At 40.0% G+C, this 26112-nt stretch overlaps 1 protein-coding gene across 2 annotated transcripts in view; it reads right to left on the reverse strand.

Moving 5' to 3' along the window:
• Positions 1–1481: 1481 nt before the first annotated feature.
• ACO1 (aconitase 1) overlaps positions 1482–26112 on the reverse strand; it is a 37323-nt gene continuing 12692 nt past the window's right edge. For both annotated transcript variants that reach the window (XM_082302239.1, XM_082302240.1), the window contains exons 3-21: positions 25068–25236; positions 21502–21639; positions 20114–20183; positions 19827–20010; positions 17016–17155; positions 15912–16083; positions 15380–15480; positions 14261–14377; positions 12858–13017; positions 9531–9666; positions 8953–9037; positions 8516–8672; positions 7854–7978; positions 6981–7085; positions 6165–6307; positions 4578–4725; positions 4039–4161; positions 2922–3107; positions 1482–2188 (exon numbers count right to left, since the gene is read on the reverse strand). In XM_082302239.1, coding sequence (XP_082158365.1) covers positions 2075–2188; positions 2922–3107; positions 4039–4161; positions 4578–4725; positions 6165–6307; positions 6981–7085; positions 7854–7978; positions 8516–8672; positions 8953–9037; positions 9531–9666; positions 12858–13017; positions 14261–14377; positions 15380–15480; positions 15912–16083; positions 17016–17155; positions 19827–20010; positions 20114–20183; positions 21502–21639; positions 25068–25236 — 2573 coding nt within the window. In that variant the 3' untranslated portion in view covers positions 1482–2074. The remainder of the gene's footprint in view (positions 2189–2921; positions 3108–4038; positions 4162–4577; positions 4726–6164; positions 6308–6980; positions 7086–7853; positions 7979–8515; positions 8673–8952; positions 9038–9530; positions 9667–12857; positions 13018–14260; positions 14378–15379; positions 15481–15911; positions 16084–17015; positions 17156–19826; positions 20011–20113; positions 20184–21501; positions 21640–25067; positions 25237–26112) is intronic.

Consider the following 26112-nt stretch of genomic DNA (forward strand, 5'->3'; position numbering starts at 1 on the left):
CTTAAGTATCAAATTGCTCTGTGAAAGGACCATCTACGTGGGGACTCCCAGCATAAAAAATAATCAGTCCTAAATTTCACAGTTTATAGTAGTAACTACTGGGAAGTTGAACTTGAGAAATTTTGTTATTTTCCTATTCCTTAAATACAAGGATTTCAGACTAAACAACTTTGCAATTCAGCCTAAATGAGTATTAAAGGTTGATGGGATAACACACTAATAAGAATTCAGCTTGATACAAGGAGCCTTTCCTTCAGTGCACAGTGGAGATGGGAGGGTGGGGAAGAACACCAGCACTCTATTTGGCCTTTGAGAATACCTGATTTAAAAAAAAAATAAAGAGCCTGAAATTGTGTATTTCTTACTAAGATTACTACCATATCAACAAGTCACTGTTCACAGAATCACAGAACAGCTATGGGTTGGGAGGGACCTCAGAGGTCATCTTGTGACCCAAGGGATTGCCCAAAACAATGTCCAAATGTCCAGACAGCATGTGAACATCTCCAAGCATGGAGACACCACGACTTCTCTTGGCAATCTCCTCCAGTCAGTGCTTGGTCCCTCAGAGTCAAAAGTGTTTCCTGTTGTTCACAGGGAACATCCTGTGTTTCACATTGCTTGTGCCCTCTGCTCCTTGCTCTGTCATTAAGCACCACTGAAAAGAGCCTGGCTGCATATTCTTTTGTGCCCTCCATTCAGATATTTGTACAGAAACAGCAGAAACATTTCCTGAGCCTTCCTGTCACTGGATGAAACAGTCCTGGCTCTCTCAGCGTCTCCTCATGAGAGACACTTCAGACCCTGCAACATCATGGTGGGCCTCTCACGGATGTACTAGAGGAGCTCTGTTGTAATCAAGCAATAGCCTGTAGCAGGTACAGTGCAATCCCTGTGCCCTCCTTAAGTGTCTTCTTTCATAACTATTTTAATAGTTGTTTTTTATCCAGAGACAGCCAGACCTGACTGCACTAAAAACACATTAGGAGATTACTTTGAAAGAATTTCTCCACTATGTTAATTGTTGTGGCAGTTGCTGTAAATAAAGTTAAGAGCGAGAATTAGTACCATAACCTTGTTGATCCCTGAGTAAGAGTAGATTTTTTATCCCGGTAAATATATTCACGTGGCATTGTTGATTGGGCAGTCACTGACTTCATTGAGTGCATTAATGTAATTACTGGTTGCTAACTGCCATAGAAATTGCTGACTAGGATCTTGAAATTGTGGAGATTGTCTTCTTGAGGTCACAAAACAGAGGGAATTACATCATGCCAATATTCTGTTAGGTTACAGAAGACTGCCAGTATCTGACTGTATTTGTATTCATTCTCTCATGCAGACTTGTCAAAGAAACTAGAATTACAACATGGAAAGTCAAGACTTGGATGATTCTGTTCCTACAGGGACAATGAGAGGAGTTTAAGTCGAAGTTTTGTTCTACATCCCTATACTAAGGATAAAATGACAGAAACCACCAAACTTTTTAAAAATAAATTTTATTTTATCCATTAGAAATATCCCCAATAAGTCCACCTTTCCACAAAGGCTTAGATTTTAAACAGAGTTCACATTTTTTAAAATTAATAAACAGCTAAATAATTTCAGTATTAGATTCAGATTCTGTTTAACTGAATAAGAAAGCAAGTCACTGTCAGGTAATCAGGAAGGAATAAAATTTTTTTTATACTGTCAGTTAATTTCTACATCACTGATATGAGCATAGAACTTAACTTCAGAGTCAAACTAAGTGGATCAAATACATGAAATCAGCACATGATCTGCCACAGTTCTACAGATGCCAGCAGTGTTTTAATGACTTTTGCACTGTATTCTAAGGTAAGTCAAGCCAACTGCCATACAAAACAGTTAATAAATGCTGTTTATATGGGTGTGTCCAGTTTCCTGATACACAGAAAAATTCAGCATTGTAAACAAGCCCTCTAATAAAATCCACAGAAAAAAAAATTGTTCACTTTATGGTTCACACTTCGAAATGCATGATTACTATAGTTTTATTGTGCTCACGAGAAGCAGGCTTGTACCTGGACCTTTTCGCCTAATTTTTTTTTTATTAGGATGCCATTTTCCGGATCATGTAGTTCAGAATGCCGCCATTGTGGAAGTAAGTGAGCTCCACATCAGTGTCAAATCTCATGATGGCATGAAAGGTTTTCCCGGTGTCCAGCTGTTGGGTCAAAGAAAGTCATTCAAGCAGCAGAACCTTGCACATGTTACTTGACATCATAGTAAAATAAGGACTACTATGATATTTTGCCATCTTAAAAAATTGTGATAGAAAGCTAAAGTGAACAGGCACCAGTACTTCTATCCACATTAGACTACAGGAAGCTGCTTAAGCAGGTTTAAAACAAACCATAAACACAGTATGGAGTCTCATTGCATTGGCTGCTTCATTTATAACTGAGAAATTATGTGGATTTTGAGTGACTGGTCCAAAATACAGGATGGCTTTATGTTAAATGAAACAATTTGAGCATCCTGCTTTTATATCCCATCATAGTAAATCATAGAAAATCATAGAATGGTTTGGGCTGGAAGGGACCTTAGGGATCACCTAGTTCCAACCCCCACTACCATGGGCAAGGAACATTCCACTAGAGAAGGTTGCTCAAAGCCTTATCCAACCTGACCTTGAACCCTTCCAAGGAGAAGGAATCCACAACTTCCTGGGCAGTAGTTCCAGTGCCTCATCTCAAATTACTCCTTGTATCTAATCTAATTCTACCCTCTTTCAGTTTAATCCCTATTAGAATAACTGTTTTAATCTCCTTCACCATCTCAATTCTTTCCTCTATGTTATGTGAGAGAATCTGACTCCACATGACAGCATATGTTTTGAAGAGAATTTGAGTAAAATTATAGTGATTCAGAAAATTCAGCTCTTAAGTGTCTCATACCTTAATCTGGACATTCATCTGTGGTTTTAGTTTTTCAGGAATGATAATCGTGTAACGCTCCCGTCCAGTGAGTCCTAAAGTTCCTGCATCCTCTCCAGGTAAATACTGCAGAGGAATCACTCCCATTCCTACCAGGTTGCTTCGATGAATTCTTTCATAGCTTTCAGCAAGTACAGCCTTGACACCCTGGGAAATACACAAGAGGTTGAGTTACTTCATAGTTCAGAACAGTCTTTCTGCACTCATAAAAAGAAAATGGGTTCATTTGTGGTCTCCTCCATTTCATTTACCATCTACTGGTAGAGTCAGCAGGTCTGTCTGACAGCAAACTGTCCAGAATGACTTGGCTGTATGTTAACCTTCACACCTCTTTTAAAAGAGGTCTGACTCAAAAAAGTTACATGCGTTTTCTCAGGAATCCTGCATTCTACTTTAAGATGTCTAACGCAGGGCACCACTAGTCATTTCCATAACTCTCCCTAATTCGGTGTTGCCCTCCTATAAGCACCAGTGTGCAGTTTAATTCATTTTTAACATTTTACATGTTAATACAGTTAATACAAAAACTCGTTGCCAGAAAAAAACTCCAAAAGCCTAGCTAAACTTAAACACCAGCTCTCATAAGATGTTTTCTAATAAGGCAAGAAAGCTTGAATCAGAGTTCTTGCTGTAAACAGTACTGTAAGACTGGACAGACGAAGAAAGAAACCGATATTTCACTGTATGTGGATCTCTATTCGGCTCCCATAGTGAAGCCATGTTAAATTTAATTTTCACTGATATTCTTCTCTTACACTTTCTAGTTTCCTTGCTAAGTGAGCTTAAGGATGCTGCTGCAAGCAAAACTATGATTTATGGGGTTGTGGAAAGTGGAAGGAAAGAAACTGGCCTTTCTAGTGTAGCCTTGTGGATTTCTAGATGAAGATCAGTCAAGACTCTATTAATATTAAACAGCTTTGGCAACTCTACTGTGGTTCTTGGAGGCAGCTGAGATTTCAAAATAGCTCTTGCTACCAAAAGTGAGAATGAGCTACCCGGGATATTGGTCATAAGCTAGTCTTACTGACAAATTAATGCACTTTTAATACTGTCCTCCTAGTTTACTGTAGCCACTCACCAAGAGGAATGGTCCTTTAGCAGCCCAGTCTCTGGAACTTCCCGCACCATACTCCTTCCCAGCCAGCACAATCAGAGGATGACCAGCCTGCTTGTATCTTTCTGCAGCATCAAACACGTCCAGCTGGAATAAAAATGCCAAACACTTTGTAAATTTTTTGCGAGTGGAAGCACAGTTCCAGGGAAAGGAGGAAAAAAAAGTGTCCCCTCATAAACAATTGAAGCCCACAACTTCCACCAAATAGCTCTTAAAGGATATCGACCATACAGCACTTTGTAGCTTTCTAGTCTGATCTCACTCTCCACACAAACCTGCACCTTCCACTGGTGCTTTTACAGTAGTTACACTCTCCACAGATATGCCTGAAAGCACCACATTGCACAAGTACATGTGACTGCTTCCCTGAGTCAGCTCCTGTCCCCTCAATTAGCTTTATTTAAAAGGCACTGAAGCAAATTACCTAAGCCGTAAGAAGGAAAGCCAGCACTAATCCAGTCTGTTGTCAGTGAGCCACAGTTTAGAGCAGCGTGTGTACTTACAATTTCCCCAGAAGGGAAATGGATAGTCTGAGGTCCTTGTTTATCAATAAACTTGTTGACCAAGCGAATGTTTGCAAATGTCCCTCTGGCCATGACAGCATCATTCCCTCTGCGGGAGCCATAAGAATTGAACTCTCGAGGAGTCAAGCTATTAAGGGAAAGAAGAAAGGAAACTGTGTTGCTTTTAGACTAAAAGCATTCTGTGCTCGAAAAAAAGAAAGTAATAAACCGGTGTTTATGAGGCAGGTATGTACATAGTTCCCATCCTGACATGAGCATCCAGTTAGCCAATATTTCTACTTTTCAGACGTTTTGAAATAAAAGAGAAATAATTTAAAAATAGCTATGGTTTGGTCATAAAAAGCAGCTTCCATAGTATTCTCAACTCTTGCCCTAGAAAACAGTATCTGACAGTGATGCAAGGATATAATTTATATTGTCAGAAGATGCAACATGACTTTTTTCTTAATAGCTGGTGCCTGCAAATCCTCCTTATTATTTTATTACTATAGCATCTAGAAAACAGGCAGAGCACTGTGCTAGATAGCTGAAAGGCAGCAAGAACCTCTGCTGCAAGTTAGAACTACAGAAAAAAAAGTTCACTTGCAAACAGAAATATGAGAATGAGGGGACACTCCAGTCTAACCAGCAAACAAAAAATACACTGGAATGTGAAAGAAAATTAGACTGTTTGCATTGGTCTACATCTAAACTGCAGGTATGACATACATCATCTGTTTTATAATGCATGTAGGACTATTCAGATTTTAAAGTAACTGATAGCAGGAGGGTCAAAGAGTCCAGAGCAGTTGGTTTTCATTATATCACAGTGTTTTAATCCATTTTTCCCCAAAATTATTAAGTCTAATGAGTTAGGACTTTTTTTTATGTCAGTGCTGTTGCTCAAAACATCACTGAAGTTGTAAGAAGTGCTGAATCAGAGAATAAAAGCATTGTATTAGCTGTGCAGACCAAATAGGTCAACTTGGTAAGTTGACCTATTCAGTCTTGCCTTAAGTTGAATCCCAAGTACTAAATTGACAGACTGGCTATAGAAAAAATTAACATTTTACAAGAGTTTGGATTCCAACCACAATAGATTTGCCAGTTTTTGCAGCTGCACCGAAACCTTAACTTCTGGATGTTCTGTAGTGCCTAAGAGCCTAGCTCTAGGAACCAGTTGCACATGCTAGAAGAAATGAATATAAAACCCATTTTTGGCACTAAGGAAAACGGTCATTTTGTTTTGATATGGAGACAAATCTTGATTCCCTTATTTATGAATAAACTTACAGGCTAGTTTTTGCAGTAAGTCATCCTCTTCCCCTATTTCCATTAAAAGGTCTTTAGCTCTACGGTGATAACACATGTACAGAACTCGATTCTACTTCTTACACACAGTGAGAGCTGCCGAAGCAGCAGAAAGAGAAATGTTTTTCTTTCTTGATTTATATGTTGTCCGGGCATCCGTTAAGGTATACAAGTGTATGTGAACAGACAGAAGGTATGTGTGCACGTAACACGGTATAATAGTTGCGGTGTGTTTGCTCTTCCCACTTCATGACAAGAACAAGAAGCAGTGCTTACCCTCTGCTGGTCAAATAACGGGCTGCAGGACTATTTCTTGCGATGTTCCCTGCTGGAGATATGTGGTCAGTTGTCACAGAATCCCCAAAACTCAACAGGACATAAGCATCTTCTATTGTTTTCGGGGTCTGAAGAGCCAATGTCTAAGCCATCATAAATACAAACAAAACAATTAATACACAAAAAATAATTCCTTTACCTTTCTCAAAAAAGTGGAAATTGCAAAATAAAGTCTCCCTTTTTATACAAGTTAGGAAAAAGAAAAAACCTCACCCTATTAAAAATGTTTATGTTCTTGAACAAACATGATGCCCCGGCTGTCTGCCGGCAGGCTCATGCATGAAGAAAATAGAGGAGACAAGAAAACCAGCCAAGGCTTCCTGTGTGACACATGCATGAAAATCCAGGATTCCTATACCTGTGCATGCATTAAAATCTCCATTTACTTTTAAATGACACTGAATTAGCAATCCAAACACGGAACTATTTGCTGCAAAATGCAAGCAGGCAGAACTGTGTGTTTCATTTCCTACTCTTTTTTTTCCCTTTGTGACTATTTAGAAGTATTTCAACTTAAAAGGAAAATGAGACTTTTCGAGAGCCCTGAAGTGAAAGGGAATCCTTACAATTTTGAGATTCACTCATGTTTTTGTATTAAAATGAACACAATAGTGCAATTCTAACATTTAAGAACCAGGGCCTCAACAGGCTTTTATGGATCCTCTCAGGCCCTTTGGAGTGGCGTTACTTCACCTTCAATATGAGTCAAGACCACTGCACACTTTGACTTGATTCAAAGAAAAAGAACATACGTACCAGACCATCAAAGAAAGGAGGAGACTTGATATAAGTAGACTTGGGATTCCAAGTATACAGTTTATCTGAAGGAGCATCTAAGGCATTCCAAGATTTGTTTACAGTCTGAAAAACACACAGAATCCTTTCACTGGTTTCTAAGATTTCAGAAGCAACATAATTACTTTAGAATCCAGGTGAAATTACAAATTTGACTTCAGCAAAAGCCTTGCGTATATCTTAGAGCACTTTGGAAAATGCACATAACAATATACATTATGTTTGAGGGGGTTTTTTTAATGATTCTATCTAGTAAAAGATTTAGGAAAATCCTCACTTCATTACAAAAGAAGAGACATTCATCCTGTTTTCTGAGAATAACCTGTATTATGTACACAGGTAACAATTTATAATTCTCTAGTGTATTTTTCAGTAATTTTAAGAAGCTTCCCTAACATATCAACCATAAGAACATTTTGTTTCAACACTTGAGAAAGATTTGCAGGAAGACATTACCAGGTACTAGTTTTTTTTCTGATGTCAATCCTGTTAGTTAATGCAAATGAATTTTATGTCAGCTGAAAAAAAAATCAGACATTTGTGAAGCTGGAATATTCTACCTTCTAGTATCAGCTGGGGATGGCTGTTGAAAACACATCATCTACACGTTACATTAAAAATATCAAACGGAGCAATTTTCAAAACATGACTGTCTGCAAAAATGAATTAATTATCCAGATAATTAAAAAAAACCAAACTCATTTGAATATTTGTGAGAACAAGAGCAACACGCATAGATGAAAAAGGTTCATTTCATTATCATGACCATCTTATTTAATGTCTTCAGAATAGCATAGTACATCAATCAAACTACTGCCAAGAGGATTAATTCACCTCTATTTTTTGGTAGACCTCCTTGAACATCCCAGGAATAACAAATTGACGCTCAACAGCCTGAATCTCGTTTCTTGTTGGCCAGATATCTTTCAGGAAAATCTTCTTCCCCGAAGCATTTATTCCTGTATAAAATGGTATTGTAACATTTGTTACATAAATTTTTCATTAAGAAGAAAAAAGTTTACCACTGTGTCCTCTAGCTATGTGTTCCTTGTAACACTCACAAGACACTTTATTTCTCCTACAAGGATCTGACAAGAAAGTGTGCCACAGATTTGATAATGCCTGTACATAATCCTTCTTTTGTGACTACCCATGGCCTTCCAGAATAATTCATAGAATCATTTATGCTGGAATGGATGTTTTAAAGTTGTCTGCACAAGGAAAAGCTACTAACTCAGGCTAGCTCTTGAAAGACTATCACCTGTATAAAACCAAAAATACCACCCAGTGGAATTGGGGGGAAGCCACACCTGAGCATTATTCTTTCTCCATCATAGTAACTCCTTGTTGCTCCGACTCTTAACAATTACATACTCTGTCTCCCAGAGGTGCTTAGTACTTTAAAACACTTCCCTAGGACAAATGTTTCTGAAGAGCTTAGTTGCAAACAGTTTCATTTATAAGCTGTGAAAAGAAGCATCCTGACACTGTCTTACCCAAAGGCTCTTTCTCAAAGTCAATCCGGATGGTCCCGGCAATTGCATAGGCTATCACCAGTGGTGGGGAGGCCAGGTAGTTAGCACGGGTGTTGGGATGGACACGACCTTCAAAATTCCTATTGCCAGACAACACACCCACTGCCACGAGGTCTCCCTGTAACACAGAGTTTGAGACAAAGATACGTGAGGTGCTTGCAGAATCCACACACACAGCAAGTCTGCAGAGCCTCACTACACTGCAACAACAATGACTGGACAGTCACAGATTGTCTCCTTCCAAACAATCCCAAAACATGTCCCACAGAAAAGAGAATACAGACTGAATTTACTTTGTACAGAGCTGAGAAGAGTCAACACACAGTATAATACAGCTCAGAACAGCACACAGCAGAGAACGGCTTACATAAATGAGCTGCACAGGAAAAACTGCATACCTGTGTAATGGCCTCAACAACAGACTCTGGTAGGGGTCCACTATTGCCAATACATGTCATGCAGCCATAACCCACCACTTCAAACCTATACAAAGCACAAAAATAATGGTGAACAAAAAGCTATCTTGAAGCAAGACATCTAACCACTCAGCAGTTGGCAACGGTTACTTTCAGGAGATGCACTGCTTTAACAAATGAAATTGTGCTGAAAACAGCATTTTTGAGAATGCTCTATTTTTACCATTGCAGTGACTGTCTATGTACACAGAATGGGAAATGTTGTTCCTCTTACTAGGTAACACAATATAGTGTGATTTAGACTATTTCAGAATGATAGTGTTGAAAATAACCCATTCTCATGCTTAAGAACATAAGTCCTCAAGAAGCTACAGCAGGCCTTCATCATTGTTATAAAGCCAGCCAACCCAACAGCAGTGTGTTCACTCATGCAGGATCATATCATAAGGTACCTGCAATATCTTTAAGCTGTACAGAGAAATAGTTATTCTATTGCATCACATGTTGACAATGCTTTTATTGAAGCACCCATAGGACAACAGCAAGAAAAGCACTCCTACCCTAGTTGAGAAAGGTAACGCATAACTCCACTCTCCCTCAGATAGTAAGTGACAACCCCGCTTCCTGGGGACAGGCTGGTTTTAATGTATGGCTTCACTGTCAAACCAGCTTCAACAGCTTTCTTAGCAAGCAATCCTGAAAAATACAGAGGGTGGTTGCAGATTTTCCTGGAAGTGAAGACAGTTTGGTGGACAAGCATGTTAAGAGAAGTACCATTAAATAAGTGGGAACAGAAAAGGCAGCAGCAATGAAATTGTGAGCCAACAGCACTGATTCCATAATAACCAGCTTAAGTGCTCTGTTGAACTGTAGATCCAGACTGCAATTTCTGTTCCACTAGAAAGTTGATGGCAGCTGCTTTCAATAAGATGCATTCACTGGGGCAGCAAGCAGACATTCAAAATTCAGAACACTATTTTTAAAACAAATGTCTCACAAAAAATGCAAGGAAGAACCGTTAAGTTCCCGCTTACCATGGTCTAGTAACCCAGAGAAGAAACAACTGCCAGCATAGGGCTTGCTACCCCCAGAAGCAGAAAGCTATCAGCACCAATGCTGGCCCTTGCCACAAACAAGCTATCTCACAATCCACAGCTTGTTGCACGAGTGTTGTTTTACTACTCCTGGATTTGTAATATGCATAGAGATCTTTCAATGGAACATGTTACTAGACACACACATTTATCCTGAATTCATTCCTTTGAAATTAATTGTCCACACATAGACGAATGTTCAGAAAACAAGTCCTCCCCAGTTCTTTCCCAGGATGAATGTAAAAGAAGCAGCAGATAGGCAAACTATGCAAAACTTTACATTCCCATGCTGCGTTTTCCCTCTCACATGACATCCATTTAGATAAGAAAATAGACATAAGCTGTGCTTTGATCCAACATGATCTCCGACAGGAAGATGTCATCAAACTGTTTTATGTTTGCCAGCTGTCTGGCAGCTCTGCTAGACACAACCTGGACCATGACACTTTTAAGTGTTGTGTGAAATGGCCTACACACGTGAATTTAAAGAAGCGGTCCTATTCCTGAAATTGATGAGGTTCCTTAGCTACTGAAGAGGAAGTTGCAGAAACTGGAGCTCTTGGATACTTTTGCAAATGAAACCATGAACAAATGATCATCCTAGGAACTGAGAGTTTGACAGCCTGTTTGAAAGTGTTTCCTTCAGTCTTCCTGCTCACATCACTTCTCAAAAGACAGCAAAGTCAAACTCTCAAAACTGGCAAGGAAATGGCAGAACTTCAATTCCTCTGAGCAACCCTAATCTAACACCTTTATAAACTCAAATTAGGCTGTCAAGGTTCCTACAGCACATACCCCTATCCCCACAGACACACAGCCCCCACTTAGTGTGATACTTAGCAATAGCTTGAAACAACTGTTCATATCTTGGATTTTTTTTGCTTGGTTACTTATTTGGGAACACTGTATGTTTATTTATTTTCATTTGAAACCTCATCCTGAAAGCCAAATTATCGCATTTCTTGTGGGTATCTCAGAGGTTGTCAACACATTTGTTTACAAACATTTATCAGAGACTGACAATTACCTTTTCCTTCCTTGTCAAGGTCAAAACATAAGTGCTGCTGTACAGAACGGCAGCAAAGGTGGGAGTAGCCACCAAATCTGAGCACGTACACTAAGATCCTTAGGATTACATTCTTCACGGTGCTGTGCATTACATAGTCGTGAATGCACTCAAAGAACCAACTTTATTTGTATCTGCAGCACATTCTACATTTTAAACTCATAGAGCTATTAAACCAAGATGGTTGAAAGATCAGTATCCCTACTGCCTCAGAGAGAGTTAAAAATGCATGTCATTAGCCTGGAAGCCAAGCACTTCAGGAAACTGTCCTGAACAGGTGACACAACTGAGGATACACACTCAGCTAGAACTAAGGGAATAGACAAGGCAAAGAGAGTCTGCCTGGAGAAAACCTACTTCTTGATCATTGGAAGAAAGAAATACAGCTCTATTTCTGTGATTATGCAGAACAGACCTGAGAAAGCGGTATGCTGCCTTGGCTGTCCTGTTAAGGGCAAGTGGATTGGGACACCTTGCTCAATTCCGTTCCTCTCAAAGTGGTAAGAAAACGAGCAGGTCTCTCCTCTGTTTCTCTTTTGCCCTCTTTTGTCTTAGTTTATGATGGACTTTGAAACTGCTGCCAGAATTTAAAAGACTTTTTGTGCCTGGGAGGAGGGTGAACTGCTGGTACTGTAAAGCACCCAAAGACAGACCCTAGTCTGAAAACAGGTGAAAATACCACATCAAAAAGCCACACAAAGTGAATGTTGACAAGCCAAAAGCTTCCCAGCACCACACAGGAATAAAGACAAACTACATTACTTTAACCAGGAAATAATCCTCTCTGGTCAAGGGCCTTTGTATTGCCCATTGCACATCCCTGCTGACCTTTGTAGGAATAAAGTCTGCATCACATGAACAGTCTGACAGACTAGTAAGCCCTAATGCAGCGATGATCCTACAGATGCAGTGACAGATACCATCTATATACATATATGTTTGCAGAAGAGAGAAAGAAATATGTGAACATGTAGCCAAGCATCTGGGAAAGTGGGCCAAACTTGTCCAGTACAGACTGAACCCTTTGAGGTGACACTCTTCATTCCTATTTTGTTGCCAGAAGCACACATGAGGAATGACAAATTTTCTGCCCAGACTAGTCATGTTAAAAATGAACAATCTCCTGACCTGAAATTTTACACAACCAAGTCAGAATGTTCTGTAGTGGTGAATACCAAGCCCACCTCTGGCCTCTTCTTGGATGCAGTTGAGATGTAAAACAAAAGGCTCTGAAAGCTCTCAATCCCTGAGAACACAATTTGCTTCCTCTAGTTACACCTAACATGCCCTCAGACTCTTTGTAACAACCTTAGAAGGCAACCTCTAGCCAAATGTGTGTTTTGTACTCTGCTGACAGATCAGAGCACCTTATGACTTACACCAATAGACCATTCTTCACAGTCCCTCTTCTGGCTTTGACTTTCAACAGCCTCTTCTTAGCTCTATATATCAGCTTCTGTGCATTTGAAAAAGTGTCAAAAGTGTTGGTTAATTAAGTTCCAGCTCGCCCTGTAGAGAAGACAGTGCAGGAAGGACACATTTTTGTCAACCTACATTTCTAGCTACCATTTCCAGAAGTCCTTCTGCTACCCAGAAACTAAGCTCAGTTTTAGCACTCCAAATGACAAAACCAGGACTGTACGTGTTGAATTTCATCAGTGTTGTTAGTGTCTTTAAGACACACATCCAGAGCCATAAACTACTGCACATTAGGCAAAACAACTTACCTGCACCCAACATAACTGAGGGATTACTGGTGTTTGTACAGCTTGTAATGGCCGCAATCACGACTGAACCATGAGAAAGCTCAAAGTCACAGCCCTCAAAATTAAATTTGACTATGCTGTTTTGTCGGTCTGGCGCAATTTGGAATCCCTTGAATCCTTGCTGTAGGAGGAGAAAATAAGAATCAAAAGGAGTGGTTAACAAGTATTTTGACTGAACATCAGGCTGTTTTTTCACCAATGAGAAGCATCTTTTAGTCACATCCATGCATGTGCTTTTAGGTCTGATGGTGAAGGCTTGCATCTCAGGTCAACCAAAATGGTGGACAAAAATTATTTTTTCTGGAGTTTATCCTCTTCTCTGTTTACTGGTAAAAGAGGCAGCCTTTGCAGCAAAATGTATTTGTATTTTCTTCCTGCATGAACATATCCTCCTTCGGACTGCTTAGATGCTTCCTACTCCTGTATGTTCCAGATTCCTGATCACACATAGTCTTAGTACACAATCTAGTCCTGAAATTTTAGCCTTAACTTATAAGATTTTTAAGCCATGATTACCAAACAGCTTAAATGTACACCAGGAGCTGATTTGAGAGGTAAAAGTCTGACAGTTAAAAAAAAAAAACAAAACAAAACCAAAGAGCAAGAAAGCACTGTTCATGCCATGAAAAGCAAGATCACCTAATGGAGTTTGGAAAATGTAACAAACTGAGAACTACTGGAAACTGCTGCAGTTTAGGTTTCTCAATTTACATCACTAGAGTTCTGTAATGCATTTAACAAGGATAGTTACTGTATCACATAAGGATTCAAAGTGATTTAGAAAACTAAAGTATCCAGGAATATTCATTCAAATACAAATCTAGCTCTTCTTTCAATGACCACTGTTGACTGGATGATGCAGAATGTAGTCATTGTTTCCTGTCTACCACCAACATCACAGTGTCACAGAGACACACGCAATTCGGCTCTGCTAAATAGATTCAATTCTTAGTGCAAAACTATGCTGTGGATAACTTGGGCATAAACTCCTTGGAATGCTTGGAGAGCTGAAGAGCTGGGTAGTTAGCTCAGAACTCAGTGCAGTAGGTATTTTGGCCCCTCTATCAACAACCCCCCTTTGTGGCAAGTTCAGAAATCTCTAATGCATGTCAAAACCATGTTAGGCCTACGATCAGAAAGAAATACTACTCCAATAGGATTTGAACAGTTTTATGCAAGAGAAACAACACTGCAATTTTGAACTACCTATTGCTTCTGTCACATTCAAAACTGCAGTCTAATACCCTCCTCTATTTTTCAGTAGGCAAACAAACAACACACAACCCCAGAATGTAGCTCGTGAACACCAGACAGCTTTAAGAGGCATGCATTAGTTTGTTTGCCCAAGTGTTCCCAGTCCCTACCTTGGCTCCCAGACAAGTCTCAAAGTCCTTCTTCATATCTGACACAGCAACTTTGTCCTGAGGTCTTTTTGGTCCACTGCAGCAAGGCACAACAGTATGGAGATCCAACTCAACAACCTGTTCAAGTAAGATAAACAGAGAGTGGTTGGGCACTGCCTGGTAGGTTGAAGTGAGGTAAGCCACAGGTATGCTTACCTCTGCTGTTGAACCAATGCTAAATCTGCACATTTTTATTTGCAGAAATTATTGAAGACACGTGAGAAGGGGAAGATCAGAAGAAAAGGAGCAGTTCTAGTTTTAAACACTGCCAGCTCATAGGTATGGCTATCAAAAGTACTAAACTTATTGAAAAACCAAATGTGACTAAAGCATCTAAGCGTATAAATTATTTTTTAATTTGTCTTTTCGCATGCTAGTGGCAGGTTAAAAAATTATGTGAAGAAATACTGGTACTGACACAAACCAAAGCAGACTATTAATCTATTCCTCACCCACATTCCAACTTTGTTTTCATAATGTGCTACATTCTTCCAAAGACTTCCTATAAGATTTTTGAATAATCATGCAAACCCAAACACAAGTTACAAAATAATATTTTACAGTAGAGAAAACCAGGAATATTCCTGAGTTTCCTGGACAGAGTAAGATCTTAATTTTCTTGCATAGAAAATTAGTTGTGTGCTCTGTGGTTACAACACAGGGCTTCTAAGGGTCCCGATTCACACAGTAAAATAACCAGCTGAACAGAAGAAGTGTAGAACTGCAAACAAGTCTCACACAGACAACATCCATGTTATCTCCATAGCTACACTTCAGAGCACTCTTCAATCTGGCAGGACTTCTCAAAGCTCCATGGAACAAACTGCAGAATCTCCACTAGCTAGAGGTCAATTGAGAGCCAATCTATACCTACACCCAAGTTTTCACACCTGAAGAGCCAGCTGATTCATTCCACTGGGCCTTAAAATAAGACAGCTGTGCAGACCAAACCAAAGGATAAGAAATCCCTTGACTATCTCTTAATCCCTTGATTATCTCTTCTGTGAAAAACATACAATTGTCACAATAAAATAAGACAGGGCATAAAGCAAGGAGCCAGAAGACAGAGTGGTTTCTAACCTGTGTGAAGTCTGGATCCTGAGAGGAGTTCTTGAAATCTCTTAGCATTCCCACAGCCTCAAGATACCTTTTTGTGCACATAACCTTCTCTTTGTCACGGCCTAAAATGAAAGCCAGATACAGCAAAAACAAAATGCAAGTCAAACGGAGGAACCACCATCTGACAGAACAAGAAAAAGTGTGTAACAGGCTATGTAGTGTCAACAGCACTACAAGACTCTTTCAAGACAAATATTAGAGACCCACTAAAAACAAACCAATTGAGCAGACTTAGTGGCTTTTGCAGAACAAAATCTTAGGCCTGTTTCTGTCATCTGGACAAACTAGGATCAGATTTTGGGCAGGCATTTAGGTTCGGTAAGTCTAACACTCAGCTCTTCCTAAACATGAATCCTAAGTGCAAAAACCAGCCTCAATAAAAAAACAAACTGAAGCTCAGGTGGCTTCACCTGATTCAATCCCACTAACGCCATATAGACCTGGAGTCCTCCTGTCAATTACCCCCTAACTTGTGGTCTCTTCTTACACTCACCAGTTTGTATCAGGTATCCAATGCTAATATCATCTACTGGGAAATAGGCAGCTGTTGCTCCATACTCTGGGCACATATTGGCAATGGTGGCTCGGTCAGCAATTGACAGCTGGGCGACACCAGGACCAAAAAACTCCACAAATTTACCCACAACTCCAACTTGGCGAAGGTGCTGTTATAAAAATATAGTGCCTGTGTCATTGTTACGTGTCAAACATAAGCAAGTCTGTTATGTGAAGATTTCTACAGCCATTTGAAACCAGGAAGCTTTTAGTAAACTAAATAATGAAGATGAGGACACAGATGTAAAGTTTCAGTAGTAAGGTACAACATAGGGACGTATTCCTTCTAATTGCTCTTCCTCTCATTTAAACCAGACTATCGTACAAGAACTGTATTTTTCTCAACATGATGTTCTAAGAGGAGGAGAACTGTGTAGGGAGTCTTCAGCCAGCAAACCCACTAAGATGGGAAAACAGGGAAAACCAACTGCACAAGAACATCAGTAAAACTGAACACACACAATATCTGAATAAAATAATGAAAAAAATGTTAGCTTTCCCCATTTGAAGGTCTCTCTGTAGACAGCATCCATGATGAACTTGTGTACCAGAATTCTGACTTCCAACAACACTAATGCTGACCCAGTAATACTCTTAATTCAGTGACAATGAACAGAGTGAGTAAGCATATTAAGAATATATGACATGAGTCAAACACCTGCACATGGAAGACATCAGACTAAAATGCTTACTGTCTGGTTTCCAGGATTTATATTGCCTTATTTTAAGTGGGGACTTCAAAAACAAGTCATCGGGGGATTTTTGAGGCAGCGGAAAAGCACTGTTGCTCCAAAACATTACCAAATTCCAAAATATCTCAACACATATTTTGTTTGGCCTCTTGGAAACAGATTTGCCTAGAAAATTGTCCTTGATCAGCTGATTCCAATCCACAGAGAGTGATAAAGCTTCTAAAAAGTCCAAAATTACTGTGTGGAAGCCCAAACAGGGCTCTCTCAAGCAGTCAGTACAGTGGCACTCTCCTACAGAATGTGTTTAGCTCTTGGTAGTAATGGAAAAATATCGTATCTTGGTAATTTACCTTGGTAATGGTGAGCACAATGTCAGTGGATGTTACCAGTGGCTGAGGGTTTCCTACCAGCTTATAGCCAACCACCTCAGGAAGTACCATGCTGATCGGCTGTCCCAACATCACTGCTTCTGCTTCAATGCCACCCACACCTGCATGCAACAGGAGGATACAATGCAACTATTTAGAAAGATACGAAGGTGTCAGAGACAAACACATGAAGTCAACTGCCTGATGAGTACTCTATTTAGGGTGTGAAAGGGGAGAGAAAGCAGACAGCCTGAGTCTTCTGCTAAGAGGCACTCCTCATCTTACTACTGTTTCTGCAAGGTTGGGCTTCTTAATTTCATTTTATTTCGTATTTTCATCCTTGTTCCTAAGCTATTAGACAGGGTATTAGGTGAATCTAAATAACTTACTCCAAGAATGCTTGGGTTTCACAATAACAGATGTGAAAGTTTTATTTAATATCTTAAACCAAGAACCACTGACAAGGCACTGAACATGATGTGTTGTGAGTGAAATATAAGCAGACCATGATTGTTGGCCACCAAACGAAAACTCAGAAGTTATTTTGAAAGAAAGAAACGTTACTAAAGAATGCTAACAGAAAAGCTACTCGTTAAGACAGAAATATCTTCCCTTATGTCCACTACGTTTCAACAGGGTTTGGGAATGTGTAGGTGGGAACCCTTGCATAAGCACCTTCAGTATTAGAATTCCAGCTACTACTTAATATTGCTAATTTATTAAGGTAATGTATCAAGATGTTATAGTCAAATGCAATCTAATAAACCTGCGATGTTTATTATCTAGCAATTTGGCATTAAGCAGCCAAACCATCAAGCAGTTTTATAACTTGCTGCCTGTAGAAAGTCCCTCGTATGTTTATCTTCTCCTTTGAAATCTCCTTCTACCTTTTGTTTAGCTTAATGAATACTGAGCTAGAACAAACTGCCTGTAATAGTCACTTATGAATGCCAAATCACTACTCCAATCCTTTCTCCCACTTAATCTAATAATGGTTCTGAAAAATAATTTCCAATCTCTTTTATTCAAAATTATATACTTATGTTAATTTAAAAGATAATGCTGTGACAGATCCAGTCATGCGGCTCCTTTCACTGGGTGTTGAACTATTTTTAAAAAGTGAAGTAAGTCAATATAACTGACTGACTACCACTGACAGTCATGAACCAAGTTCAGCATTACCAGCCTCTGGAAAGAAATGTTGGATCCAAGAGCATGCATTTTGAGCACATATGCTGTAGACTGTGTCCAGCCATACTTTTCAAATTCTGGAGGAAAACTGAGGCTAAGAGTCACACTTTTCCAAGCAGCTTTTAGCACTACAACTTATCTAAATGATGGCTCCATGCATATGCTGCAACCAAATATAGAATAAGAGATGTGTCTAATCCCAAAGATGTCATGGTTTAGATACACTGAACTTGTTTACCTTTGCATTCTAAGCCAGGAACTCTTTCATCCCTGATAGAAAGTCTCCATCAACCAATATTGCTACAGTAGTATAGCTGGATTATTAAAAACAAAAAGTCCTATCATATGTGGTGCTCAGAACTTCACAAGCACATTCGTGAACTAGAAAATATTTTTTAAAAACAGTGTGTTCCATATTTGTACAACAGCTGTTTCAATAGTGCTCCTATCACCATATCACAGGAAAATAAAGCCTCAGCTGAAGTCTTTGCTACTGCAAATACTTCCACCCCATAGTTACTTATTTATTCAATAATTCAAGCACCACAGTTCACCACTACAAGGAAGAATAAATTACTTATATTTATTCCTGTAACAAATATTCTGCAGAGTACTGGTATTAGAACATCACAGTCCTGTTCTTCAGAATGTCCTCTCTGGCCATATTTAACTCACTCAGATTTAATTTTCAGCACCTTCCACCTAATAGATTAGTATTTGCAATACTTTTTGGATGACCCAACACTTTTAAAGTAGCCAAGTGACACAAGAACAATTGGATGGTCAATGATACTTCAATTCCCTTCCTTTATTTAATATTTTCCTCATCTACCTCCCTGTGATTTCAATGCAGAATAGAAAAGAATATATAAAAAACTCAAACAAAACCAACAACACATGCAGCAGAAGTCATCTGAGGCAGTTACCAGAAAGGGGAGCTTAGTTACAAAGCCTTATATAACTGTAAGAGACCTTATAACATTACTTGCTTTCAGGGTTAGGCTATGTAACTGTGTCTAGCTGGCATGGAGATAACTTTTCTTCATAGCAGCCTCTATAGTGCCACGTTTTAGATTTGTGACCAAACCGGTGCTGATACCACACCAGTGTTTTAGCTATTGCTGAGCAGTGCTTACACAGTATCAGTGCATTTTGTTTCTCACCCTGCCCCTCAGCAAGTAAACTGGGGTGGGGAAAACACTGGGAGGGGCACAGCTGGGACAGCTGACCAGGGCTGAACAACAAGATATTCCATGCCATAAAACATCATGCTCAGCATCAATCTGGGAGGTGGGCTTTCCAAAGTAGCCACTGCCCAGGGACTGGCTGGGCTTTGATGTGCTGATGGGAGGTGGTGACTGTCTTTGCATCACTTCTTTAATTTCCTTTCCTTACACTCACCCCTCTTCACTTAAATTGTCTTTGTCCCCACCCATTAGTTTAATCTTGCATTTGAACTTCCAGTTCTCTTCCCACACTGTTCTAGCAGGAGTGAGGAAGTGACAGGGTGGAGGTTAACCCACCAGCCCGGGTCAACTCATCAGAGCCCAAAACACAGCTCCCTGAGCCAAGAGACTACTCATGATATGCTGCTGTACGTACCCCAGCCAAGCACTCCCAAGCCATCTATCATGGTGGTGTGCGAGTCAGTGCCCACCACACTGTCTGGATAGTAGTAGCCATCCTGATCCATCACCACTCTTGCCAAGTACTCCAGATTCACTTGGTGGATGATCCCAGAGCCTGGTGGAATAATCCTCAAGTTTTTAAAAGCTTGAGAGCCCCACTGAAACAAAAAGAATTAGAGTAAAAAATTTTCAACATGAACACCAGAAGAACTTTCATTCACTGAATGTTTCTCCATGCAAATAAGATTTTTTTTTCAGTACCTTTAAGAATTCAAATCTTTCTTTGTTCCTTTCAAATTCCAGATCCTGATTTTTTTGTAAGCTGTCTGACCTGCAAGTGAAAATAATCAGCTGTCAGAACCAAAAATATCCACCTAAATTTTATATCTAGTCAAATACACCCAAAGGTTGAAAGGAAAGTAGATTTCTGAGCTAATGTGAATGCTGATCCATTACACCTTTTTAATACCACTATAGGCAACCAATGAAACTGACTTAAGAAATCTTAAGAGATAATACCTGAAATCTGCTTCAAATGTGAATACTAATCTGCATTTGGCAGGCCTAAAAGTTGTAGACTGAGGAAAGCAACACTGCATATTACAGAAATGTGACTTTTCCAACACCTAAATCAGAAGTAATCAGCAAGGCAGTAAAGAAAACTGTAACACAACTATCTCGCAACTTCAGTTAAAAAGTTTGTCGCTATGATATAGTGCTGCCTGAAGCCTCTGTGTTTCAAAGTAGATAGTGTTAACAAATTTTTCATCTCAATAAGCTGCCTAACTTAGGTCTTCAGAACCTGAAAGAACTGAAGCATAGATCTGGCAAACGTTCTCTGTGCAAGAGAAAACCTCTACTTTCTTACATATGTTCACGAGCCTAATAGAAATAAAATAAGGCTGTGACAAAAAACAATGATTAGTAACTGCAGACCAAAAAACTTCTAGAATATAGAAGGAAACCACCATAAAACATGTCATTGCAGGATCTGTTTGGAAGACTAGTTCAGTAGGCCCGTATTTATGTATCTTAGAGGGTAGAAGGACCTCTATACAGAGATCCTGCATTTCACTGTGGGTCTAGTGAAAGCTAGTGAGTCTTTGTAGCATGCTGAGGACTGAGTAGCCTCATGTTTTATTCCTGGTCTCATAGGGGCCATAGCAAGCAGTGTCTTGTGCTCTTCTGCTTGGAGGCACTGAAGCAGAAAGCAGTTCCTCAGAGCTGAGCCTAGTGTAGATCATCTCTATTCTTCGAGAAGTGAGGGAGAAAGGAAATATTCTCATTTGTCCTTTCCAAAAACCCTACGGGTCAAAAAAGTGTATGTGGGAAAAAAGCTATTTCTGAGCAATTAATAGTAATGAAGCATTATTAAAAAAGAGTACAATAACCACAAGTGTGGATTGAGTCTGTTTCTATCAGCATTTAGTCCAGGCTCGTGCTGCTGAGAGATGCACCCCAGAGAGAGTAAAATTCTCCCTCTAATTCACCGCAGCTGATACAACGGTCTAACTTAAAAATTTCTTAATGTCTGGGATGTTGTAGTACAGATGCTAACAGTATCACCAGCCAAACTGACTTGATGATCAGTAACTGGATTCAGTTTACTTACTACCATTAAGAACAAAAGAGTGTTTTTCAATTCTTACTGCCTGTTAAAATCAACCTGGATGGAGTGATCTACCACGAGATCAGCAGGACAGATAGGATTGATTTTTTCAGGGTCCCCACCAAGTCTCTTCACAGCATCACGCATTGCAGCAAAATCAACCACAGCAGGCACCCCACTACAACAGAAACAAAATAGGCATGGTGAAACAACTTGGAAAAGAGAAAGAAACCCCAAAACCCAATCCTGAGATGCAGAACAGACAGCTACTGTCACATGCAAAGCAAACTACACTCCTCCACTTTTAATGCAAGCAAATAATGAGTAGTAACCAGAACTTCTGGCATTTCAATACTTGACTTATCTAAGAGATCATATACATTTCTATATTTTTTAACAAATCTTCTGACACTTCTCTGCACACACATTATCAGCTTCTTCTGAGGTATGTCCTACCATGATATCTTCAACTAGCTTGGAAAACCCTCTTACTTGCTGTATTGGGTTGACCCTGAGTTGATGGACAGTCTTTAAGACCAATTACGCTTCTCACAATTTACATATTTAAACCGCACAGAAAGGCGGGACTTCCCCTTTTGGTCGGAGGTCGCCTGCTGGAAGGTGGGGGCAGCTCGGGGCCTCCCGGCCCCGCCGGGCCGGGCCAGGGCCACTGCCCCTTTCCCCCTTTCCCAAAGCTGTGGCACGGACCCTGGGTGGCTGGGGGGGGGCTGCCTCAGAGCCACAGGCAGCTCAAACCAGCCATGGACTGCTCACAGCTAAACCCATCCAGCGCGGCTTCTGGGGACCGGCGGGTCCCTCTCCTCTCCATGCGGAACCGGCGGAGTCAGCGGGAGCCGGCAGAGCCTCCTGTCTGCAGCCAGCACACTTCGTGCTGAACTGAAGAAGACACCACACAGCCAGCAGCACAGAGGGAGCGAGGCTTTCCCCACCGTCAAGCCCGAACAAGAACACCCTTCAGCATGGCGGCTTCAGAGTCAGAGAGAAAGAGAAGTGAGTCCCGTGGGAAGGAGCTGGAAATGGCGACGGGAGAAAAGAGGGCGGTGCCGTGATTCTCGCACGCAGCTTAAAAACCTTCTTGCATGCCGTGGTAAGAAACTGTAATACCACAAACTGTTTGTCTCTTTAATCCATTTGAAGAACATGGGGGGATGGAGGATCTTCGTGTGCCTGTGAAGATTGTGAAGAATGCCCGATGCCAGGCTATATAGTAATAAGAGGCTGTTGGAGGCTTGTGGCGAAGAAGAGCCTTTGTGTGCAGGCCAAAAGAACTTATCCTTAAAAAGATGAATAACCCCATGTGATGGCCCATGTTTTGCAGTGTGAAGGAACTGTGAGATTTTTCATGGGAGAGATGTTCTACACACAGCAGATTGTTTGTTTCCGGGTGGATCTGCTGTTGGTGGCAGTTTGGGAACCACGTGCAACTGAAGGAAAAACCCTTTTTTCCCTTAAGCATAAGAGAGAGACTTTTCAAGAACTGGAACGCTGACTAACATCCCATGTTCTGTTATCCCTTGTGTGAGCTAGGTAAAAGGAGAGAAGTGCTGGGGGGGGGGGGGGGGATTTGCTTTAATTTTGTTTTGTTATTGTCTCTTTATTTTTAATCCTATTAGTAATAAAACTCTTTCATTGTACTGCAGCTGTTTAAGGTTTGTGCCTGCTTTGCTTTTCTCCTAATTCTTATCTCACAGAAGGAAAATAAGTAAGTAATGAATATTTTGAACCAAAACCACTACATTTAATTGGTGTTTTCTGCCCGGTTTCGAACTCAACCCGCTACACTTGCCTATCTGATTTTGCTGGCTGCTGAGACAAAAAGAGTTCTCTGATATGCTCATAAGGATCTGGCATCAGTGAGCAACCCACTGAAAAAACCACATTTTTGTAAGAGCAGCCCAAAGCAGTAAGAGTTTCTGTTTTCAACTCTGACCATAAGGAAGCTATCAATTTTTAAAAATATCAGAAACCAAGAGCAACAACAAAAGCAGTAAAAGGCTTTGTAGTTCCTATTGAATTTTACCTTGAAAATCCTGAATGTTTACCAAAAACAAACAGAAAAAAGGATCCACATTATCTAACATGGACACAATTAATTGATGTTCAGCAGCTTGCAGCAGTTTGATATCCCAGGGTAAGTTTTTTACAAGAAAAATAGGAAATTCTATGTTATGCTACCAAGGGGAATTTGAGGCAGGGGGGTAGGAGGAATGTAGCAGAAGAGTTATTTTGCCATGCTTATGAATGTTTGCTTATGAATGTGCAATTGATATGGAATGGACACGATATCCTTCTACCACCTTAGAACAACTCAGGATAATTACAGAATAATCCTAACTACGAAATTAGATAATTCTAAACCAGAACAATCTGAATGTAATTGTTGTATGGCTTTTGGAAAGTTGCCAAAGCTTCCCTTTTGAAAAGGGTCCTCAGAGGCCTGTCCAAGAGCTCATTTTTCAGGAATGCAGTTGCTCTGCAGACTTATACACACATTTTTAAAACTCAGCAGAAGTAGGGGGCAAGAAAGAACAGTAAGAGAAGGAACAATGTTAGCTTGAAAATTCAGCTTCCTCTCTGCTCCAGTTTTTCAAAACATTAACAACAGCCAGTGGATGAAAAATAGCTAGGAAATCAGTACTTCTTTCATTTGAGGTTTTGCCAATTTTTTCTAATGTCTTTAAAAGTAGAGCTGTACTGGGTCTCTAGCACTTGGACAACCTTTGTGAAAATGCAAAACAGAGGATATGACAGCTAAGACACTTTACTGTTGAGGAAGAAAATCAACTGGCAATGTAGCAGCACTGGGCTTACCATGGATGTACTAAAACGTTTTATAAAGACAGAGGACAAAGATAAAAAGAACAGTGAGTGGACTTGCAAGACAAATGCTGTATTAAAACAGTTAGATGCTATTGTTCCACCTGAAGATTGACTTTCCACAGGAACAGGAACTATTACATGATTACTACAGACACCTGAGGATTCACTGCAATAACAAGGCCCAATTTTCAGAGTCCATTAGGAAGGAATCTCAATTTGCATTTCTGGGAAAAATATGTCCATTTTTTCAATAGCAGAGAAATCTTTAAGAATATATTTATACTAATACTGGTTTAGAAGACAAAGTAATGATGTGGGTTATAAATGAGAACTGAAATTGGTAAAAAACTGAAAGCAAGAGCCCCTGGGGAACAAAACCAAAACCAAACAAACCCAAACAAAAACCCAAACCAAACAAACAACAAAAAAAGGAGAGACTAGACAATACCACCCCTTCAAAGAATAACTTCTAAACCCTGAACTTCCTAATTTGGATGCAATTTATCAATCACATTTTCTTTCCCTGTTTTGAAATTTTATGAAGATATTTCCTTCTCCATCCTAGAAGAGTTTCTTTCAATGCTCTTATTCTGAGTGTTTGGGTCTTCAAGTGTTGTCTGTAGCATGACATCCAGAAAAGTTGAAAAAGGCTTTTGTTAACATCGCACTGCTATCCTTCCCCTTAGCTCACCCCTCCACCCCAAGCTGAGCATTGCTGCACTCTCAAAAGCCCCTCTTCGTTGCTTTAGAGAGCATCAGACTCACGTGAAGTCTTGCAGAATAACTCTTGCAGGCTTAAATGGCACTTCAACACTCTTGTGTTGCATCACTTTCCAGTTGAGAATATTCTCAACATCTCCTTTCTTCACTAGGAACTCATCGCAGTTACGGATTGCTGCTTCCAGGAGGATTCGAATGGAAAATGGCAGGCGAGCTGCATGGATAAGAGGCAAGAAACAAACTCAGTTTTTACCTTAGAGCATATGTCAGCAAGTGCAGAGTTCCATGCCTGGGGCAGACAGGTCCTCAAGTGCTGCCCCCATACTCTCACAGGGCTTTATCCCAAATTATCAAAGCCCCTTTTCCAGCCTCCAGCTTTGCCAGGAAGCCAATGCTAACTGACCTGTTCCACTCGATGCTTTGAGCAGGTTTATTATATTAGCTCCTGTGACACAGTAGACATCTTTGCTGAGGGACTTTTCCACAGCTTTCCCATCCTCCACAGCAAGGCTACCCTGAAAACATGCTGTGCTCTCCTTGTTTTTCTGCAGTTTGCTCTCACTCTTGTCACTGAACACAGACATACAAATGTACTAGAAAAACAGTTTTCTACTAATATGTTGGAAGACAGCTTTAGTGGCTTATGCAGTCTCTTCATCTCAAGAGATGGAAAACGAAACTGAATGAAAGTCAGACTGTGCATCTAATAATCTTCTTTCACTTCAAATTAGAAATATTTAAAGAAGATGACACAAAATACTACTGAAGCAGTCCTGACAGGTCTACTACAAGCAATGGGTGTGAAGAAAAAAACCCAAATATGTCTCAGTCCTTCCTCCACTTTAATAACAGTTGTTTGATTGCCTGTCAGAATATTTAAATTTTAAAATTTTTTGAGAAGTCTGTTCCAACTGTCTACACAGGGTTGCCCCTCAAGACATAAAAGTCACTTAATCACAGTGAGATCTCATTAGTGGTATTGTAAAAAAAAAAAACCATCTATTTTTCAGGACACAGTAATTCAGAATAATTTGGGTTGGTTGTTGTTGGGGGTTTTGTTCTGGGGGATTTTGATTGTTTGGGGGTTTTG

This window comes from Coloeus monedula (genome assembly GCF_965178545.1).
Source record: "Coloeus monedula genome assembly, chromosome: Z".
In the NCBI taxonomy this organism is placed as follows: domain Eukaryota; kingdom Metazoa; phylum Chordata; class Aves; order Passeriformes; family Corvidae; genus Coloeus; species Coloeus monedula.